Below are 22,328 nucleotides of genomic sequence, written 5' to 3'. Positions count from 1 at the left end.
TATGCTACATGGCCAGTAAGCAACCGCGGCGGGTGAGAAGTGTTGGGCCGTGCCGAGAAACGAAGGGACGTGAAGGAGCTGAAGGGAAGTTCTTCTAAACCATTTCAGTGAATGGCAAAGGACTTATCCCCAAATGCTACATTTGGATTCGATCCGTCGATGTTTATTTGGTATTAACTGACTAATTCAATGCGCGTTCCCAAGGAAGTACTGCATCAAGGGTAGTGTGAATGTTTTTGGTATCATACTTGGATGCACCTGCAGTATGTGGAATTTGTACCGCAGACTTCAAGAATGAAAGCAAGCACCTGTGCGTGCATTTGAGAGGCAACAGCACGCAGACCAGCCTGTGTGATATGCAAACGCCGTTTGAAAGAAAGCAACAGTATCTCTCAGGGTTGTTCTTGCAAACGATAAGAAGGGAGCACACCTCGACCGCACTATGCCAGCCGCCTACGCCGACCTTGCCTCAGAGGCCTGCATTCTCTGCATATTTACACGCAAACATCCTGCCTTCCCTCTTGGCACATCCGGAGCGCGCTGCCTCTCCACTATGACCATTGCTTATGGAATACTGGACGCAGCACTACGACTGGAGACCGAGCGAGACTGAGACTTGGACAAAGAGCCACTCACGCATAGAGTTTTGCTTCTTCTCAGGGTGGTTTAACCGCGACAGCGAATTTTGCGCAGTGCTACTAGAAGCATCCCGATCACTTGCATGGCGTCGAACGACTCATTAAACTAAAATTCCCCTCCGATGTCCCCCCTCTAAAAAATTGCCGACGATTACGTTACTTCCTAATGCGAAATTTGAGCGCAGCAAATAAGCTGTTTCACCTTTTCGATAGATTGAGGCAAAGAAATCTAGCAACACATGTATGCGCTATCACAGAATTTTTTTTTTATTTTTCACACGTATTCCTTTAACAAAGACTCCACTAACAGTTCTTGACAGTCATGAAGGAAGCTTTGTGGTCGGAGAAATAGACTGATATATGTTCGACTTGGTACACCAATGCTTGATTCTCAAAGACGAGATGTATACAAGTGCCTCGCGAGGTTGTCACAGCCGTGGGACGCGTTACGAGCGAGAGGAACGGGATGTTCTCCTGCATAAGTGTTAGGAAATTGCTGTTTGTCTTTATGTCAAGCCGCCACCGATCTGGCTCTCTGATTGCCACCGCACAGGGCGAACGGCAGCGGCAATTTCGGCTCGGGCGGTGCACATATACAGATCCGCCGCCACCGATCTGGCTCTCTGATTGCCACCGCACAGGGGTTGCATTGGAGGAGGAGCGAAGAAAGGAACTAAGTTCGAGCCGGCGCTTTGACAACCGGAGACTCGCAGGAAGAGGGGGGAGGGGGGCGGCGTGTACACCCAGCGGCAAACGATGGGGGCAGAAGCGCGCGCAGCAAGCGGACAACACGATAAAGGGAGGAGGGAAGAGATAGCAGCGACTGACTGATGCCGCTGACGCCGATAGTGAGTCAACCCCAGCTGCGGAGTTGGTTTCAGGGACAACGAATAACCGGCGCGTCGGCAACTGAAGAGCACCCTATCCGGCACACAAGAACAGGGGGGGGGGACCCTTTCCTCCTCTTTCTGCATGGCGGCGACGGTGTTCTATGCAGTCACGCTATCTTGACTCTCTAGCGGCGTCAGCGGCATCCAGCGGTATCAGTCGATCGCTGCTAGCGCTGGGGGGATGAAAGGGGGGGCGGAGCTGGTTACGAGGCCGACGACGACGCCGACGCGAAACCCAGGAACGGACGCCAAAGAGCTGCGCTCTAAAAAAGAAGAAGAAAACAGGCCTCGCAAGCACATGGTCGGCTATCGCCAGTGTATACATCTTGTTCATATCCACGCGTGAAGGGCACAGCAGCCTTCTCAGATTTTGTTGGAAATGGTGTTCCCCGCTTGCAACAAACCATTGTCTTGCCAAAGCTTAGTTCACTCTTTCATTTTCCTCACATAGTCCTGAGAGTGCGCGCCTCGTTTTTGCACGAGTGCACGACGGGCGTGGAGATGAGCGAGGGAAGAGAAGAGAGGAGCGATCTGGAAGCATCACTCAATATTTCCACTGCCACGACACCGTGGAACTTTCCCCGAGTTCGGAGGCTGTCCATTAAAAAATGGATCGCCTGCATAGCGTGGCGAAGCGGAGAGATTCAACCCGCGCGTGTTGTATGCGCACGGTCGCTTCACTCTCGCCATGTTTTCCAACTTGAAGCAGCTGGTGGCTCCCGTTTAAAAAGCGGGGCGCTCAGAGAGGCTTGCGAAGAACCGCTCTGCAATGGGGTGCCGATCGCTCTGGCTCTTGCTGACCTTCTCTGGTCTGCTGGTCGCACCGCTCGAGGCGCTTAGCTTCAAAGACTATCGCAAGCGTCTCTTATCCTTCAACCCTGCGGCATTGACTCCACAGTGCAGAATAGGTGAGGTGTTCTGATTCCTAACAAATAGAGAATACCGTTCGCTCTCTTCAGATGAAAAAAAAAAGTAACGTAGTTTCGTCAAAATAGGCGCAGCAGCGTGCGACCGCTGGCGAAAAGGTCCGTAAGCTCTGCGCTGTTTCTTCTGGCATCGCGCCGAGTGATTGCTCGAAAGACGTGCGGTGGCAATGGTGTATAACGGGAGGACGAGGATTCCTTGGACAACGGCACAAACCGAGTGCGGGGGATAGGCCACGAACCGAATGGCATTCTGACAAAAATTTATGTAAACGAATATATGAAAGAAACCTCTCATAAATCAAATAAAAAGTGGGAAAATTTCTTTGATGTCGGCTTTAGCACGCGTCGTCATTTTTGTTTAAGGTTTGTGAACAAGCGCAAATACATGGCTTCTCTCTTCTCATTCCCACTCTGCTTCGTGTAAGTTCCTTCAACTCGATGCTGGTTTATGTGTCAGCTGCGGAGATTGGAATCAGCCGATCATTGCTCTTCGGATGCTTTAATCTTTCTTTTTTGTTGTAACATCGGCAGAAGAAAGGCTAGTCTCCAGGTAAGTATGGTGCAGTCTTGTGCGATGTCGGCTGGAGCAATCTCCTGTCGAGAAGAAGTAAACTTCATTTATTGGGGAGGTAGCGTACCCTGACGGCGAAGTTCTGTTGTGTTTCCCGACAATACCCTTACCCAGCAAGCGTAGTTGGCTAAAGAGCAAGCGGTTTAATATGGTTTTTTTTAAAGTAAGGTTATAACCAAAATAATGCTTTGAATATTAGAACCTGTGAGAAAGAGAAAAACATCCAGAAACGTGAAAGAAGCTATGATAAATTCTGAGATATATAGAATAACTTCATATGAAGAAAAAAGAAAGTAATAAATAATTTAAAACATTTAATAGGGTAATCGTTTTGAATATTTAATAAAGTTATAAATTGCAATGAAAACGTCCCTGTGGCTGAATCGCAGCGAAAATGCCCCAAGGGAGAAAATTGCCGACAAAGTTTCTGAAAGCGGCACGTAGTCAGTGAAATGGTACTGCTAAACGTTTTATTGTTCTTGAAAATCAGCGTGAAATAGATAAAAAATTTTTCATCGTTTGTTTTAATAACAAGATTTACAATTGCTATGTTAAAAAAAATGGCGTATAGATTCTGGTAAATCGCAAAAACAATGCTGAGTGGACAGATCCAGGCCGGATTTTTGTAAATAAATAATTTAACTGAGGCCCAGAGCAAGCCAACTTGCTGTAAGTATACAAAGGAATCACTGAACAAGTAATAGCCGCAGAATTCTGGAATTTAAGGATCCAGTAAGTCTACTTAAACAGAAGAACAGCCGGTCACTAAACCAGACAATGAAGCAGTTTGGTTAAGTATTCCTAGGCTAAAACAGTCGCTAGTTATTCTGGCCCAAATATAATTGAGAAGTAAGGAAGGCAAAGAGAGTGAGACAACTGCAGAAATTCAGAGAAGCTTCTTACACGTACCTTTTCATCGCACGAAGATGTGTCAGTAGCTATTACGTTGTCAGCAGCAAGGTGTGATGCCGGGCTCGATGATATAACCAGCCCGAGAGCAGACACGGAGCACAAGAAGAAGCGATAAGGACGAGCGCTGACTTCCAAGTGGTGCTTATTACAAAGAAGCATGAGTATATAGCCTAGCGCACGTGATCACAACCACACATAATTATGCAAGTCAACAAGACCACCACAAATGAACAAGAGCGCGCCAAGGGCCAAGGCGGCTCCCGGCGTGCAGGTCCTGCACGCGGGGACGCGTCCACGCAAGCGCAGCAAATCGCTGACAAAGGAAACCCGTGCGGGTTTCCTCGCCGCTTAAGAAAAAATTCGTCCTGTTCCGGGACTCGAGCCCGGGACCACCGCCTCGCCGGTCTGCAGCCGCTCTACCATCTGAGCTATCAAGGCGGCTTGCAGATGGCAGGGCGAAGTCAAATTCAACAACTCGAAGCAAAGCCAAGAGTTTGACGAAATAGTTCTGCGGAAACCCGTAAGGTGGAGAGAAGTAATTAATAGAGGGAAAATGAGACATGTATGGGCTAACGTAGCAAATTCCTATAAAGGAATTCCTACGGGTTCCTCGAAAGAAAAAAACCTCGCAGTTGAAAAATTAGTCCTACGTCCTTCGTCGTTCGAAAGCACTTGCTGTCTCTCCCTCGCAATTAATGTCACAAATGACTAATGTGGCTGCTGTTCAATATATAACCAACAGAACTATCCACCATAATAATGGTAATTTTTCTTTTTATTTAATGTGAAATAGGGGTAATAAATTTATCTAAGCAATTACGCTATGTACGAAGGTTAAAGCGTTTTCCCCGAGAGAGTCGGTAAGCTTGTGCATAATTATTTCCTTATAAATTGGCACTTCATCGTCCTCGTAAATTTCTTGCAGATTTATCCATTCTATATTATCATGACCATGAAAATCGTTATATTTACGAAGTGAAAACAACCATCCTAAACATCGCAGAGTTAAAATGTGCAGATTGCTCCCAGAAGGCTGTAAGGTAGGTCACATATGGTCAAATTTAAGAAAAATTCACATAAGTGAAAATTAATTTCCTGCCTTCTAACTAACCTCACAAGTGGATTGAAACTCCCGGCTTTTAAACGTTACAATTACTGTTTGGTAATCTCACTGCGTTGTTTTTGATTGACTGTGTTTGATGTGCTTTCGTCATGCCCCGTTATTTAAAGCAAGTAAATTTATTTCAGTTTTTCAGAAGTGCGCCCCCAAGCTGTTGAGCATGGTTCATGTCCTTGACAACGTAAGCAAGCGCTGGAAAGAATACGAGGTAAGTGCGTATCACTGTGACAGTACATTCGAAGGATACTGAGCAAAACTGAGTCTCTAGTAGTGCCTGTCCTGTGTCCTTTTCGCATTCGTTCGCATACGTTTCTATAAACGCACGAACATGACTCAGCTTGCGCCGCAACAATTTCCTTAAAGGGACAGACAACCGCTCAGAACGTGAACCGAGGTAACCCCGCTGACAGATTGCCTATCGTATTGGTTAAAACAAACTGCAGAAGTGCACGCATTTGGGCTGGTTCGTTCACGATCACGAGCAGAGAACAGCGCTGAACGACAGGACGAAGACAGGGAAAGAGACCGCGAGTCGTACTTCTCTCATCAAGTGTGCACTTTACACGTTTAACTATTCGTTTAAATGTCGCGAAAAATGAGCTTTCGCGCCCCACACGGCAAAAAGGTGAAGATGCATAAGCGGCCTATCACGTGACCTTCTATAAATGGACGCAGTTCCTGGTCCTTTTATTAGCGTTGAAATGCAGTACACTTTTTACCAAGTTTCTTCTAACTCACAATCTGCAGATTTTCTTTAGTTTGTAGCGGGTAGAAAAGTGGCGCTGTCATCGCCTACGTTTTCGATGATTTAGCTTGGCTCGTCTATCGACAGAACGTAGGCGTATACTTGGGGGAAAACGCTGCAAAAATAAGAGAAAGGTCTGTACAACAACGCAAACGTATTGTACTAGCTGTTTATTTTGAAAAGTGGCTCAAGACCTAAAAATGTAGGTGGTTAAATGCAGTTTCACTCACTGCCGTGAAAGCAGAACGATGGGCAGCTTTCACAATTCGCGAGGCAGGCTATCGGCATCGCTATCACTTCTCAGCGTTGCCGGAGGAGGGGCTCATTCTTTTTTAGAGGTTGCTCAGATCGAAAAATTCTGCTTACTAAATATCCACGCGCTTCTGGAATTAACCACTGCAGATGTAAACACTACCGAGGGTGAGCTTTGCGTTGCGCCATAAAAATATAGGTCCCTAAAAATTGGATGTCAGTCCCTTTAAGGAATGTTCAGTTCACGTTGCCTAAGTATTTTCACCGTTGTTCCTAAGTTCAGCAAGAAACGATCACGATGCTGACAACATTGCAGCATCTACTTTGGTGACTCCAAGAAGTGTTCGCTTGTGAACTTCTCCAACATACGATATTACTTCGCAGCCATATGCAAATAATGTGAAACTCAAGAACAGGCAGCACACTTCGGCGCAAGAGACGCGTGCAAAGTATTTCGGCCTAGCAGTGAAACATTTATCTCGTTTATTTAATTGGTGGTATTGTTCCATCGCACGCAGTCCATTCCCTGCATGAAGAATGTGTTCGATCGAGGCTTTCCGGACTACAAGCAGGATTGCAGCAAGAGCGGACTTTACGGGGATGTGAGTGAAACGTCTAAGAAAAAGTTTTAACCCTTTCCCTACTGCGAAAAAAAGATGGCTGTACCAAATTCACCGGAATTTTTCTTTTTTCGCTCAGTTTGTGGAGCTTTCTTTTTTGTGAGTAAAACAGCACCATTATTTCTATTCAATGGGGTTCCTTTATTTCAGAAATTGCGTAAACATAGGTTGAAGAAGGCTCCGCTGCATAGTCATGGTGTCTTGCATAAAAGCGTTTTACAAGGCTCGATGCACTATAAAAAAAGAATAGGAAGAAAAAATAACCTAAACGTTGCAAAAACATGCACGTGAACAGTGGCTGCTTTTACGCAGCTCTATAGAATAGTCGTCATCAGACTCCTCAGATGAGAACCCATCATCTTCCGTTTCTGAGAAAAACTCTGCAGAGCTGTGGTTTAATGAGTAGTCGCCAAAATACTTTCTTTTACGCGCGCTTTCATTGCCTCGCTTCGAGGAGGCAGCCATGCCTTACGCGGGTTTGTCAGAGGGGGCAATATAATGGTGAGACACAAATGGCACATGGACAAGTGTGGTCACCTGGTGTCAGGAATCGCCACTAAGTGCAATATGACGAGTATAGCCGTCATAGGTCCACTATGCAAAAATTTTTTGTTTATGACGATTATAATCGTCATTGGTACATTGGTGCAACATTTCATGACGACTATACACGAGAACGGGAGGTAAAGTGTTAAAGATTCTAATCCAGTCAAAAACAGCGTTAATCGTGACACACTAAGAAAGTTATTTCGGAAAAATTTTATCGAGAAATTCTAGACATGTCATGTTTCCTCAGTCGTAAGCGCCCCTTCTCTGGATATCCCCCTTTTTAACGTCATCTTCCTCCTGTTCTCAGTTGCAAAAAACCAGAATAAGAAATGGAAGTGGTCGCACTTCCTTTATACTTCAAATGTGGGTGGTCATTGTAACCAAGAATCGTATTTTGCACCAATCCGATTTCACCTTTTGTGAGTGGCCGGTCCGACAACCTCAAAAACAGGTGAAAGAACCAAATTAAGCGATTCGCATTATTATGAAATAAGCTGATAACAGGTCCAAAGAGTGCGTCTTCCAAGGCTCATGAGCGTACGGCGCTGCAGCGAATGAAACTATACGAAGAAGAATAGCTGAGCGTGTTAGTAAATGTACCAGTTGTCGTTAGTTCCCCAAAGCTGTCACATTTACTTGCCGGAAACTATGGTAGGTTTGAAAGCGAATAGCTTTCTTCGACTGTTTCACCTGTTTTCGTGACGGTAGGACATCACCGCCGATACAAAGGGCACGAGTTCTTGCGTAACCGAGTAGCAGGGCGTGTTGATGGCAACCATTATAGCTCCTTGAGACGCACTTGCTGCCGCGCGAGAGCTTTGAGTCGTGTGAACGTTCACGCGCGTGCTCGGAAGGGACAGCCGTCTCCTGTCGCCACCTTCTCCCCACGTGATGGCTGCAGGAGAGGGCTCCGATGGCGGGAGAGGAGGATAGACGTCGCCTTTCGCGCCCGTACTCGCGTATGCACCCGGCGAGAACTTTCTGTGGCAGCACAGCCAAAGCTACGTGCGTGGAGCTAGCGTGCTTGTGCTACTACGCCAAGTAGTCCCAACGTTTTGTTGGCTGTTTCAGTTTTCGTTTTTTATTGATATAGCAATATGGACACTTCAGACGCATTCCTGCCGTCGGCGTCGCCGTCGCCGTGAGGTTCCGTATAAAGTCCAATGGCGATAAACCCACGCCTTATGTATGCGCGAGTGAAAGCACGAAAGGGTGAGCCGGCGAACGCACCTGTTTTCGCGTGTGCGAGCGAGGAGGGCGGGTCGGAAGCTCGCCCTCTCCTGTAGTACGCGAGGCACGGGGGTGAGGATAAGGGAAAGGTCGTTCTTCTCTGGCGGCAGCTGCTTACGGTGCGGCCGTACGGACGCCGTATTTTGAAAGCGATCTGCGGCGGGCCTCATCTTCAAAGCGATCTGCGATGCTTGCAGAATGCACGTAGTGCCGGCAGCTTGGTAAGCGCTGTGCTTTTGACGTTTCGTTCGCGTTGAAGCGAGAGATGCACGAACGTCAATTCGATCGCTGCTCCTGCCGGGATTCCTTACTCCACCATTTTGACAGCGAGTTTCCGCACTCATGGAGTGAGATGTGTTCATGTTTACCTGTGCGCGCGTGACACCGTGTGTGTTAATTTAATTAAAACACGTTGGCGGGCTAGTTGGCTTGAATCCATGATAGAATGTGTAAGCGCGACTGAATGAGGATGTAGAAAGAAAGAGAAACACAGAGACAGCGCTGCATGTGTGTCTGTTTTTTTCTACGTCCTCGTTCAGTCACGATACGCGTTATATCATTGTTAATTCAGTAAGCAAATGTTTACAAGCTTACACGGCCGACAAAGCTACTATCCTTACTTCGTGTAGCTATCTACTAATTTGCTACCGCAATCGGTGCTCTGCGTTTCTGGCGAAAGTGCTACATTTTTTTAGAAACCCCGAAGCACACAGGAAAGGCGCAATTAGAAGCCGTACGTAAACAAAAATAAAGCCATTTCATAAATTCTCTGGCATACAAGGTCGGCGTTCTCGGTTGTCCATTTTTCGGGGGAATCGATAAATGAATTCATTGTTTAAGAAAAGGGGGGGGGGGGGGTGCCGAAGATCGCTGTTGGATACAAAAAATGGTAGGCGACCCTAATCTTTTGACTTAGGTGTCTTTTAGTGGCACTCGTACTTGGGCGTTGATGTTCTTTAGGTTAAGCGAGCGAACTTCTTTCCCCTGGCCCGATATGCAGGCAAGGAGCGAAGGAGGGCGAGGAGGAAGAGCAGCGGGCGCCACATGGCGGGGCGTAGGCCCTAGCGAGCGGCGCCCGAAGCGCACCTTATGCTCGCTCTCCGGTGCGACGTCAGGATATGTAACAAGCGCGCAGGCAGCTGTTGCGACCAAGCGAGTGAGGGAACAGGTGCGCGCCGGGAGAGGAGAAGCGAGAGAGAAGGGAGGGACGTCATATCCGCTCTGCTAGGCAGATGTTCAGTCTATGCCAGGCAACTGTTTTCCATAAATTAGCCGGTTAAATATCACGCCACCTTGTGCGTGACATAATGACGTCATTACTTCCGCTTCCTACTTCCGGGTTTCCAGGAATTTCGGTAAAGTCGTGTTCACGTGACGGGTCTCTGACGTCTACGATCCTGTGCTTTGGTGCATGGTAATCAGAGATTTCTAATTATTTCCAATTATTTCAGACACATAAGTATTTCACCTTGTAACGAAACTTATGCTGTGCTATGATATCTATAATGAAACCCATGAATTTTGCACTGTACTTATTTCTTTTTTATTTTTCTGATTCATCAACCTCGGTGTGGCACAAGCTCGAGAAAAGAACGCACCACAACCACGTGCACGCTCGGAAAGCATTTATTACGATTACCACTCACATTTAGAGCAGGCGAGCTAGCAATAGTTGACAGCACTGAGGGATTTATCGAGGAGAAACAGGGGGCTTCCGATTACCAGGTGGTGATACAGACGGCCACGGCGACTGCCACGGCAAAAACGTGGTTGATTAACCACGTGCTGGAAAACGGGAGCAGCGGCGAATTATTCCGCACTCGCTGCTTGACGGTGACCAGAGGCTCAGGAAACGTCGGATGGATCTCAGGTGACGGATCTCACGCGACACGCTCGGTGGCGCTGATAGTGCTTGCGATTCCCGTGCACCGCCATAGAAACTACGGTCCTTGCACTGCAGTAGAAAGACAGACTTGCCCCTTCTCCACAAACCTGCTGGCGCTTTCGTCCGTCGCGACATGTGCTGGGCGAGCGGCCGCCACGGGACACGAGGATTCCCACAATGTACAGAAACCTATACATCTACTACGTATTTGCTGGTCCACGGCTCTGGTATGTACGGAACTGCGCTACGAAATAACAAACACTACCTGAATATCCTCACCGCAACAAACATACGCCTTTAAGCGTATCATTCATTTAAAAAGCGAATTCCCTAACTATTACCTTAGCTATTCTCTTATGTTGGCAATCGTCATCGATAGCGTCTGCACTTTTTTTTTCTTTTTTCGTGCCTGGTCTATTTTTATAGAGATGGCTCTGGCTTTTGACAATTCACACGCAAGTAAAACGAAGAGCCAGCATAGCCGTCAAGATTAGACGTGGTATAGAAGCACAAATGTTAGAAGAAAACACACGTTTAGAACGACAGAAATGTGAGCTAATTGGTAGGGATCACAGTCAGAAATGCGCGTTTGTGTTGTCGGTTTACGTTTTCCTGTGTTTGTGCCTGCACCCCTAACGTTTTTCAAACGTGAAAGCGCACGTGTTGTTTAGCGTGAAAGGAACACAGTGGTGTTTTGGTATAATGCGAGGTCCAGGCTTACAATGTGCTTAATGATAGAACAGAGACAATGGCACAACAAACCGTCCTTTATCACCGTGAGCGAAGTCCGTAACATATATTGTGTCGTGTGTATCGTAGCTGCAGAGAGTGATGTCAGGCTGCTAGGTATACGAGCTCACGGAATCAAATCCCGGCCATCGCGGTCGCTTTTCAATGGGGGTGAAATGCGAAGACACCAGTGTACTTGGATTTAGGTGCACGTTCGAGAACTCCGGGTGGTCCAAATTATTCCGTAGTCTCTCATTACGGCGTGCCTCAAAGTCAGATCGTGGTTATGGCACGTAAAACCCCATATTCATTTTCTTTTTTTGCAGGGAGCGTGAAACGCTTTCATACCAGGCACTTATCCCCACCAAATTGAAGTTAACGTGAAATCGATAAACAGCAGGGACATTCCATCCGAACTGAAGGTTCCTAGAGAAGGAAAGTGGCGCACACGATTTTTATTGCAGGATCCACTAGCCACAAAAACTGTGACGGTTGTATGATGAGTATCGAAAAAGTAACTATGTGAAAGAATATAAATTTCACGTTAGTGTTATGGCCATTTGCTTAAATGTATCGGTTAACTTCATTGTTTATATACGCGTGTTGCAGGAAAATAATTCTTAGCAACCTTCGTACAAGAAACACGACTCTAGCTGTATATGTGATTCGACCGACATAAGTAAAGAAAAAGGCGGTCCCACCCATTTGTGTATTTCTTTTCGTACAGCTCTGGCATTCTGTCGTTAGTTTTCAGCCTAAACACTAGCCCCGGTTTTGGTTATCAACGGGCATGAAATGTTGCCGTTTTTCTCGAAAGTCGAAGCATTGGTAGCGCTAGCAAAATATTAGACAATTACACGAAGTTCATAGGTAACAGATCTCACTCGATGACCGCGGACACTCGCTGTCAAAACGCTGGTGTGATTTACGGCGCCAGCCTCGGTGAGCGAACTCTTCGCGCTGTCATTGGCTGCAATGCGTCTCCGTAACTTGAGATTGAGCGAAGTTTAACACTAGGTGAAGACAGCAAACATTAGGCGAGCAGACAAATCGGCTCACGCGCTCTTTGCACCCTCCGCAGATTACTTCCAAGATAGAGCGTGCGCGCGTGGGCATCCATGCGCAGCCATGGCAGTAGATTAGAAGAGACGCGCGCTATCCTGCTAACCCCCCCCCCCATACAGCGCGTCCTTGATCACATGACCGCCAACAATCGGGGCACTGGAGAACAGCAACCATCAAGCTACCACCCTTCTCGGCTCACCCTCGCACCCGAAGCATACGACGCAAGGGACACTGTCTTATCGCACTCGAACTTTATACGGAACCTCACGACAACGCCGACGGCAAACGTTTGTTTGGTGTATCTTTATAATTGTTTTTGCAATGAAACAACAAGAATCGAAGCAACTAATGAATAGAACTTCAAAGAAAAACAATTTGAGCTGTGTTGGTAAATTACCCTTCCAAAATACCAACACGCCACTGCTACCTCGAAAAGGCGTTTGATAAGCCAGAAAAATGCGCGAACGGGAGACAAAGGCGGTGACGCCGCCTTGAAATTCCCGGGCCAGCTCGCCGTGACGTCACGGATTTTCATGCCATCTGCTCTGGCCTAGTTAAGCTTTTAACGTTATAGATGGCGGACTACATTGTACTCTTAAAGGAACCTGGAAAATTTAATGAACTTTTAATGAACCACAACAGCCATAACGTGAAAAAATACGTTGTAATCTGTGACGTCACAATGACGTCCCGGTCCTGAGTTTCGGTGCGAAATTCAAAATTGAAACTATGACCATAATTTTATCTTCTAATAAACAACCAATTACCGCGAAATGAGCCAGAGTTCTTGAATAATACTTCAGCAGTCTATACTTATTAAGTGTTTCACTCTAGTGTCTTTTGAGGCGAGCAAATTTCGCTCCCCACTCTATCGCTCACTTGTTCGTCGTATGGAACATATCAGTGCCCTAACAAAGAGAGAAGAACGGGTCGTAGCCTTACGTTACCATCGTATCGGTGACCATGCAACGGTAGTTATCGTTCGAGAGTGATTGCGACTCTACAATCTCTTGCTGCAGCATTCATTCCTACAAATCAATGCTAAAAAATAGAGCTACGGAAAACCTGAATGACGTAGTTACGCCGTACTGGTGGAATCACCGACAACCAACCTCGCAGTGCGGTCTGTAAATGTCAATTGGTTAAAGGCTGACAAGAACAATGTGGTTAGGCGTCGACACTTGATAGCGATAGCGACATTTACTGCCATCTGGAAAGCACGTAAATAATCACTATCCGCCAGTAATGTTTCGCCTCGTTCTCACTTTCAGGCAGTGAGATGTCAGCTGACCGACGAGGTCATGGTATGTACAAGCGTGTGAGTACAAAGCTGTATTTTTCTTTTTAATTTTCCATTTGAAATTTAACCGACGTGTCTCTATGGTTTACAGGATGTCTACATAGAGAGAAGCAAGCTGGCACCTGCATTGGTAATGTTCACCATGCTATACAATAATCTTAATTATTCGTCACAATTCAAAGATACCATTGCTTTCACCAAATCGTTACTCAAGGCAGGAACGTTCACCGTCCCATTGCCTTCTTTTTAAGGAGACCACCCAGCTTTTTAAACTGCTTTTGCGTCTCGTTTTCCAGCTCCGAGTGTTTGCAAACTTTGTGCGTCCAAGCACGGGCTGATTGTCAGTATCTCGCATGGGCTTGCAAAGAGCCCAGAAAGTGTTTAAATTTTCGTTTTAAATTATTATTTACCTTCTTGGAAATGTTACAGACGTAACAGGATCTTTATGTTCATGCATGAAGTTTCGTACGTGTTGGCGAAGCGGCTCCAGGCTGCATAATGAGGTAACTCGCGCGTTTTTCCCGTGTCAAGTAAGAAAACGAAATTGCACTTGTTGCCGCAGTTGAGAAAGCGACTGCATCACGTGTTCGGCGAGGTTCAGCAAGTTACGGGCGTCGCCCGTACGCCATAGCATCGAGCGAGTGCTCCTAAGCCTTCTGCATATGCAATGCAGAACATGCAGCGTACCTAGTCGAAATGAACATACCGTGCCCGCTAATTCAAAATTTATGCACTGCCTTCCATTTTCTAAGTGACCCATGCTACATGATATTCAATTGGGAAGCTGAACACTTCGTTCCGTTTTGTATTGCCCGCTTCGTTCCATTTTATTTCTCTCCGTCAAATATAACAGCAAGTATTGACAAAAGCAAAATTGATTGACGAGGTTTTCATTGAGCGAGCTGAGGTGCCACAAAGCTTTGAAATACATCGTGTACTTCCTTCTACTCCTCCTATTTTGTCTTCTACTTCTCGAGCGACGCTACGCCGTAGTAGGCACACGTTTTTTATTGCAAGCGTGGCGTAGTCACCTTTCCTTATATCAGGGAATGGGGAATTGACAAATAGTTTCAAATGCCTGGAAAACGTGTTCACGGTGGAAAATGCTATGACTCATAAGAACACAATCGCCATATTGCCTTACGAATTTAAATTCAGTGGCCCACGGGACAATTTCAAATTAACTGCGCTGCTTCCCGCGCAGTCGCTTCGTCGTCCACCTGCTACAATTCCTATTATGTTGTCATCAGGCCTTACTAAGCGAGATTATGTAGATAAAAGGTCTGCGTAATACTGTCAACACTTTCATTAACAGGAAATAAAGTACGTAAAAAATTATGATCAATTACGTACTTCAGGTATGACGGGCACCGATTTATGCTCGAATGTTGCTCTACTTCTATTGTCCGTGTACAGACCTGAGATCTGTTAACAAGGCACGCGCATGCGCGGACAATCCGCGCCTTGTACTGGCACGCTGGCGTTGTCAGTGGGATTACGCGCCTCGTGCGTCGCTGCTCGGGCTGCGTTCGATTAAGTGCGCTGCGCGTATGCATCTCGCTAATAACGCCGGTGCACCAAATAAAATGCGCTTATGGCGTCTCTGGCCCCGCACTCGCGCGTTGTTAAATGATCTGAGGTGTATGTCTTGCAATGTCCTGCCTAATACGCAGTACTGCACTTAGTACTACCAAAAACATGGAAAGATTCTGGTAGTCTTAAACTTACCGAAACCGCCGCACTTGTAGACGCACTTCCGCATTTCACAACGCTTCGCGTATTCTCAACAAAAGCCGATATCAGCGAAGTGAGCTTTTTTATGGTTATTTCTTATTACAGGAATGCCTGCTTGAGAATGCAAACGACTGAAGGCTCTATGCGTGATGAGCTGGAGACAATAAGTGATAATAAACGCTAAGCGCGTGGTGGTGTCGGCTCGCCTTCTCGCTCTGAAGAAACATATATACAGACGTTGTAAGAGCCTGTTCGCCATTAAAGTCCAATACCATGCACGAATGTTTTACATTCATCAGCCGCAAGTGACATATTGCACCATAATTTTCCGTATCTTGTTAATTGAACTCGCAATATCCCGCACGCTAACCAGAGGAAAGACGCTGTCTGTTTTTCTTCGTAGGCGTACCGGCACGCGGAGCAATGATCAGCTTGTTTGAAGCGGAGACCTCCGCGCATCTCCGTCAGTCTTCGTCCCCAAGCCCCGAACACAAAGACGTCCATAGTTGGGCTGTAAATCTGGGAATGTCCTGCAGGGGTCCCAAACATTTTGCGCACGTATTGAGAAATCGCTGCGTAAAACTGATTTTCTATTGAACCCTGCTGGCCCAAAATGCTAGACGGCTTGAAGAAACATAAAAGTGCTGATCTTGCATGTACGCTCAAAAGCAAACGAGCATTCAAATAACGAGTCATGCACTGATGCAGCTTGCGACGCTCCTCGAATTGCCATAAGAGGCTGGCATAGATGATGCGACGTTAAAGAATTCACGGTGATAAGTCTTAACATCACCCGTGCCTTTCTCAGGCTTTTAAAGAGGTAATGCTGAACCCGACTTCCATTACGGTAGTATGTCGACGGTTCCCTAGATAGAGAACTTTTTGCTCCGCGAAATAGGATCCTGTTCACCTCTCGCCCGAGTGTATACGCATATCAATTTCAAAGCACTCACGAAATGCGTCATGCCTCCTGATTAAAGTCCACAAGTTTTAATGAAGGTCTATAGTGAGAGCGACCGTGAGAACGTACTTGCTTACAATTGAGGTCCGCCTCAAACGCTTTCCTATACTCGCAAGGGGCCGAATTCACTAAGGTTCTCGTTCGTAATGTTCTCTGCCATTGGCCGGCCACATTCACTCTAGCATATCCAGAGCGGAAGCAACACTTCTGTGCCGCCTGTGGCTCGGCGTAGCATTCATTCCGCATTAGAATGGGCGATAGCCCTACTTGCGACACCTGCGGCTGCGAGGAGCTTGACGATTGAACACCTCCTTTGTGACTGTCCCCGTTACAAAGTGCCAAGAAAAGTGCTCGTGACCACGCTCGAAAATCTGGACAATCGCCCCTTTACAGAGGAAAAAGCTCTAGGACACTGGTCCATGTGGGAGCGGCCCGCATCAGTCCCATACTGATCCCTCAGGACCCAAATAAAGTTATTCACACCATACTGGTTCAGACGGGCTTCGGCACTCAATGCCTTAAGGGCTTTACTGAAGTTTTTAAAGACGTGCGAATTGTGCGACCGTCTTTGAGTGTTGCAGCGCGTAATATCGCGTTAATGTGTGAATTTTCCGGTTTCCTTTTTTTTACTCTTCTTTCTCCTTTTATTCCCTTTACCCCTTTCCCGAGCACAGGGTAGCCAGCCGGCACTTACACTGGCTAACCTCCCTGTCTTCCCTCCACTTTGTCTCCCCCCTCCCCCCTCTAGCATATCCAGCATCAAGATTAACCGTAATTTGTTCTTGCGAACAATTTTGGCGCGTGAGTTTTTTGTGAATATGGAACGAGAACCTTAAGCAAGCGTGCACTAAACTAGGCTCTCAAAACTTTGTCCACTGCACCCATGTGTGCATACTTATGCAGCGACGTAGATTCGCGGTAATTCTATTGAAAAGTGCCTACGCCGAGGCTTTCTCCTCCTTGCAATGAATTTATATTTGCGATACACAAGATGAGTAGGTTGAAGTGAGGGGCCGCAGCATTTTGAACAATGGTAGGTGGGTTGTACACAATGATTTTCTTACAAAGACTTCTTTTGCTAGATCTTCAGTAACTCTCTTCAACTTGTGCAGATGTACCAAGTTATCGCCAGCACTGACTTTCGGTCATTTACATCAATGCCAATGCCAGAAATATCCATAAGTACAGTACAGTCATTACTTTAGCGCAGGGTACTATAGCGTTAAATTCTTCACATGAGACCACATTGCCCGCTTCGTGACAAAGCGGCATTACCGCGACCTTCACTTTCTTTCATGACTACCGCTGATCCAAGATCCATATTTTCACATTTCTGCGATGACATTAACGTAGGTTACCGTGTGCTACCAGTGGTTAAAACGATCACCAAACAACAACGACAACAACAAGAGACACACGAGTGCTGGAATCACACCAACGTTCCCTCCACTGCAAAACTTGCTTAAATAGTTCAAGCCACTCGGCTCCGGACGGTCGCTGTCGCGGACATGTCTAACTTTCCCAATATTTCGTTGCATGTTTGAATGCGAAAGCATTATATGTCCCATGCGGCAGAATAGTTGGCGTTGTCCGCAACGAGTGGCAACAAGAATCGTCATCATCAGGACGTCATCAGTAAAACGTCAGTATTAATACAGAATCAAAGTTAGAACAACTTATAGTAAGGTGAATTAAGGGAGAATAAAGTGAATTGGGCTGAAGTAAAGGGAATGAAGGTGAATAAAGTCGATTAAGGTGAATTAAGGTAGAGTTGTGAAGGACACGTGACAGTGTATGACGTCACGTGTCGTGGACGCCACCAATTAAATAGAGAAGTCAAAATGCTTCCGCATCCAAATCACGTAAGGATACGTAAGTGACTGTTAATTCTTGTTCTAATCTGCGCTTATGTAAAGTTTGGGATATGCTATTTTGGGGGGGACACATCGCGGCGTCGGCTCACGTTCAGTGCACAAGTTCAGTGTCCACGTTACTCATTCACACCAGGTGTGGTACGACAAGTTCTTATAGAACGCGGATAATTAATGCTTCCGTGCGCAATAAACAACTGGAATATGGCAGTGGAAGATATACACAGACGCCGTAGAGGGCGCAGGCTTCTTAAGCTGTGCATTAGTGCCAAGTGCTATATCTGAGCCCATGCTCAGCACCAGGCTTGCACGGCAAAGGTGGTCAAGGAGGTGTTTCGACGAATCCCACTTAATTACGAAAGTATGCAGCACAGGTCTGCGCTAGACTTTCACCTTAATGTCAGGATGTTTGTCGACAAGGATATAAAACAAAAAACAAAAATGACACAACCAGAAACCAATAATGGGTCATGTAAGGAAACACCGCAACAGTCAATGGAAAATATTAAATGCGCAGCAGCATATGGATATGAGCATAAACCTAGTCTCAGTCATTTTGAATATGCAGGTGCCAGGTGCAGAATGCAGTTCATTTAAGTTTACTCAACATCTTTACATGATAGGAGGAGAGCACAGATAAAAAGCCATCTTGATTAGTGACTTTAAGAAGTCTGTGCTTGAATATGCAAGAAACACGTTATTTCATGCTTTCACGCACGTGCGGCCCAGAATCTGAAAAGTCCACTGCCACACCAGAAATTATGGAGTTTGACATCGTAAACTGAACGGTGGGTAACAAGAGGCTTCGTAACGGAAGGAACCCAATCAATGTCTGCCATTAGTGAAGGCAGGTTACAAGAGGCGGACCAAGCGCTAGTAGAACAACACCGCACACAGTGACCGTGTATATATGAAAACTGCACGCCGAAGTACCCGAGCCTGCTGCCGCCGGTCATCACGTTGTGAAAGGAATCCAAAACTGCGTCGTGCAAGACGCTGCTGATGGCTTTCATGAGCGAGAAGATTGTTCCGGCATGTCGCTGATGCCTTTTCCTTCAGTTCAATACGCCTAGCCTGCTCATAAAAGGCTGTTTGCACCGAGAGCGAAAAACGAATGAGAATACTTCATTTTTTTTGGACACAGTTTAGGAGCTTCTGAGCTAGCATGTCCTCACACTGAAGTTCAGTGTGAGGACATATAAGATGGAATATAATGTTTATAAAACTTTATTGCAAAAAATTTCATCTTTAAAGACAAAGGTTCATTTCAGACAACGTATACAAACAATATGGGTGGTCAGTGTAGTCAAGAGAATTAAATAACTCCAAGTGCGACTTAACACTTATTTGCGTTGTCTAATAACGGTTTCATTAACTTGTTCCTGCGACCGCCATCCACGTCCGTTCTGGAAGCTAGTCGCATCAAACTCCCACGTTGCACTACGCTGCTCCTAAAGAGTGTACATAGCTGGTCGAGAGAGCGGATGGTATACCTAGCTGAAAATTTTTTAATGAATTATTTACAAAGCTGGACATAAGGCGGAGGATGGCGCTAAGTACTTCTGCGCATAGTGCCTGCCACGAGGACTCATGGGAGAGGATCAAACTGCCCTTCAAGAAGAACCCTCCGACCAGCGCCACAGCAGTGAACACGGGGTGTGCATCTGAATAGTTCAAAAAAGCGGTAGTATAAGATCCCTGGGTGCGTGCCCAAGAAGCAAGAAAGCGTTTCATTTTATTCATTTATTTATTTAAAACATACTGCAATCCATAGACCAAGCAAGGGTTGCATAATACAAAGAAATATAACAAATAGGCTCATACAATACACAAACGTAGAGGTAGAGTAAAACTAATAGTACAGTTTACTTGTCCCTAGCTATGACAAGTGAACACAATCCGGCTGTTTATGGGCAGTATCGCGAAGAACGCCCAGCTGGCGCGGCCTATGCGGAATATTCCTTAGCGAACAGCAGAGCGGGTGGGGTTGAGAGCCACAACAACAAAGGAGACTGCATCCGGTAAATCGCTAAATGGAAGAGTTGGCACAGCTTCACAGAAAACTGAACTACGTAAGCCACAGTGTTCAGTGAAAGAATACTCAGCATGTGTTTATTCGCAACTAATTTATTCGCAAATAAGTTGCGAGTCTTGTTTTCCTGAATACACTAGTCGGCGCAGTTTTAGAGCGGAGCTCCTAGGCGTCCCTTCCTCCGGCGAGCATCGGCGTCTCTCGGCGTCGTAGCTCAGCGTAACCGAGCGGACGAGCACAGCGAAAGACGAAGGCGAACGCAGAGCGCAGCGGCAGACGAAAGACGCGAGGAGGAAAGCGGAGAGGATAGTGCAGCGACACCATGAGGCGGAAAGCGGAGGAGGGTATAACGAAAGCGTCAGAAGAAAAGCCTAGTGCGGGGCGAATGACTACGAGAAGGCACTATAGAGTAGCGCGCGCCGTTCGGGATGTCTGTCGGCGACGGCTGCTGTGAATCGCGCCCACGCGTCACCCACGCGCTGCCTCTCGCGATCTCCAAATTAGCGAGGCAGTCGCGCCGCACTTCACTCTATTTACAACGTGCCGGACGAGACAGATTGCCCGCACCAGCCAATATATCGCAAAATGAAAACATCTATAGAGCTACGCTCAAATTTCGCATTAGGGAGTATCGGAATCGTCGTTGAAATTTCCTTTCGCTGTCCTTAGTATGTACTGTTCAGTATTTCGTGAACAAATGCTCTGTTTAATTGCTGAAGATGAACGGGAATGAACAAATGCGGCTGCTTTAGTACTTGACGACGGCTGAATTTGAGCACATCAATATGTCTGCATGCAATGCGTAATAGTCGGATAGTGGCGTGAGAAAAAAGCATGGTGCAGAACGACGCGTTTCGCCACACGTCATTTAGAGAAACGAGTTCAGCCTTAGAATTCATGCTCAGTCACGTAGATGAAGATTCTTGCGAGCGCACTGCCACTGTACAGGCCGTTGTGGTAGATGCTGGTTCGCAGTTCCAGCTGAATGTCCTGCGGTCCCTGCAACGGCCGCACGATGGACACCATGGCCTCGTTGAAGCCGGTATTCCGCAAAAAGAAGTGCTCCCTGGTTGCCACCTCGACGCCGTGGGCCCTGCACGCGCGAAGAATGCAGCAGCCCGTTAGTGTAAATCTATGTTGTTGGCATCATTACTGTTTCACCGCACTTCACGAAAATAAACATTTACAGCACATTCCTACTCCAGTATGAGGTGTTACGTGACTTGGTATATACATACCTCGCGATGATTTAGCGGCTATGGTGCTGCACTGCAGTGTTTAAAAACGAAACAAAGAAATATCGTATCGACTGTGGTTTTGGTGTTCCATAACACCGTTTTCAGTGTTATGCTTTATAAGCGATTTGTCGCTTTATATAATCGCTTTATAAGCGCGTGTTCTAAGGCATCCTTATCTCGCTTCGGAAAGTAATGAGCTTTTCTCTGAGTTATCATAAATTGTTTCTTTCCTGAATTCCTTTTTTCCTCTGAAGTAGTTACTCATAGCAGATTGCTCACCATACAGGTCGCATACTTGCTGCTAAGTTTCCTACATCTTTTCCCCCACTGTGAATCAATGTTTTTCCTGTACAAATACCTTTACACTCTCCCAGCCCACTTACTTTCTTCCATATTCCTCAGTCGCTCTTGATAATCAATTTTACTGTGACCTAAGCTTCTCTCATTTCAAAGCTTGTCCAGCCCGTATCATCCGGCCTTGCTTCATTTGTAGTCTTCCTGTGAGCGCCCAATGCGAGGTGTCCCTCTGACCTTTGGTTGTCATCGAGTCCTGATAGTAGCCGTGATTTCAAGCAAACAACGGTATTTCCAAATGTAAGTCCTCGAACCATTACACCTTCCGGCATACCCCGCAGCACCTCGTACCTATTGTATCCCCACAGCGCTTTGTGTTTCATCCTGGCCGCATTTCTCCTCCCCTTTCCTGAGATTGTTCTTTCCTGTGTTTGCATACATCTATCGCCTTCGTTTAACCATATAACAAGGTATTTATATTGCTACGGAACAGCCGCCACAGTGTGCCTGCACTGAGGAGGACGAAGACGACGTGTGTGCCGGTTTGATATAGCGTCGCCATTTTGGCCTCCGTTAGCTTCCGTGTAAATAAATTGTAGGTAGCATTCGGCTTCAGCTACACGTAACATTAATTCGGTGGAGGTTGACGTTCCCCGCACCCGTCATGGATCTTCGCAGCGGTCGCAACGGCTACAATGCACCTTCGGCTCCTGCTGGCGGCACTTCATCTACGCAAGCGTCTCCGCCTGCAACACCGACCTACGTC

The 22,328-nt window shown here is 46.5% G+C and overlaps 2 protein-coding genes across 4 annotated transcripts in view; one reads left to right on the top strand and one right to left on the bottom strand.

Annotated features, from left to right (window-relative positions):
- The first annotated feature begins 2,293 nt into the window (after nucleotides 1-2,293).
- Nucleotides 2,294-15,460, top strand: LOC142585951 (uncharacterized). 3 transcript variants are annotated; one of them, XM_075697080.1, is made up of 6 exons: nucleotides 2,294-2,436; nucleotides 5,186-5,265; nucleotides 6,573-6,656; nucleotides 13,404-13,436; nucleotides 13,524-13,562; nucleotides 15,272-15,459. In XM_075697080.1, exons 1-6 carry the CDS (start codon nucleotides 2,298-2,300, stop codon nucleotides 15,299-15,301), a joined length of 405 nt encoding a protein of 134 aa, XP_075553195.1. In that variant the 5' UTR covers nucleotides 2,294-2,297; the 3' UTR covers nucleotides 15,302-15,459. The 3 variants fall into 3 exon arrangements, with proteins under 3 accessions (XP_075553195.1, XP_075553196.1, XP_075553197.1); XM_075697081.1 differs by having other exon boundaries at nucleotides 13,404-13,450; XM_075697082.1 differs by lacking the exon at nucleotides 6,573-6,656 and having other exon boundaries at nucleotides 15,272-15,460.
- A 3,749-nt stretch (nucleotides 15,461-19,209) lies between these two features.
- LOC142585949 (uncharacterized) overlaps nucleotides 19,210-22,328 on the bottom strand; it is a 101,634-nt gene continuing 98,515 nt past the window's right edge. The window contains exon 24 of the mRNA XM_075697079.1: nucleotides 19,210-21,123. Within this exon, the coding sequence (XP_075553194.1) occupies nucleotides 20,919-21,123 (205 nt within the window). The 3' untranslated portion in view covers nucleotides 19,210-20,918. The remainder of the gene's footprint in view (nucleotides 21,124-22,328) is intronic.

Source organism: Dermacentor variabilis, chromosome 6 (assembly GCF_050947875.1).
Source record: "Dermacentor variabilis isolate Ectoservices chromosome 6, ASM5094787v1, whole genome shotgun sequence".
Lineage (NCBI taxonomy): Eukaryota > Metazoa > Arthropoda > Arachnida > Ixodida > Ixodidae > Dermacentor > Dermacentor variabilis.
This window is presented reverse-complemented; position numbering and strand designations above follow the sequence as displayed.

Excerpts from the sequence above, each read along its gene's own strand:
- LOC142585951 (XM_075697080.1), top strand. The coding sequence starts at position 2,298 with ATGGGGTGCCGATCGCTCTGGCTCTTGCTGACCTTCTCTGGTCTGCTG. Across the intron at positions 6,657-13,403 it reads AGAGCGGACTTTACGGGGAT|GCAGTGAGATGTCAGCTGAC; the intron begins GTGAGTGAAACG and ends TCTCACTTTCAG. Across the intron at positions 13,563-15,271 it reads GCAAGCTGGCACCTGCATTG|GAATGCCTGCTTGAGAATGC; the intron begins GTAATGTTCACC and ends TTCTTATTACAG.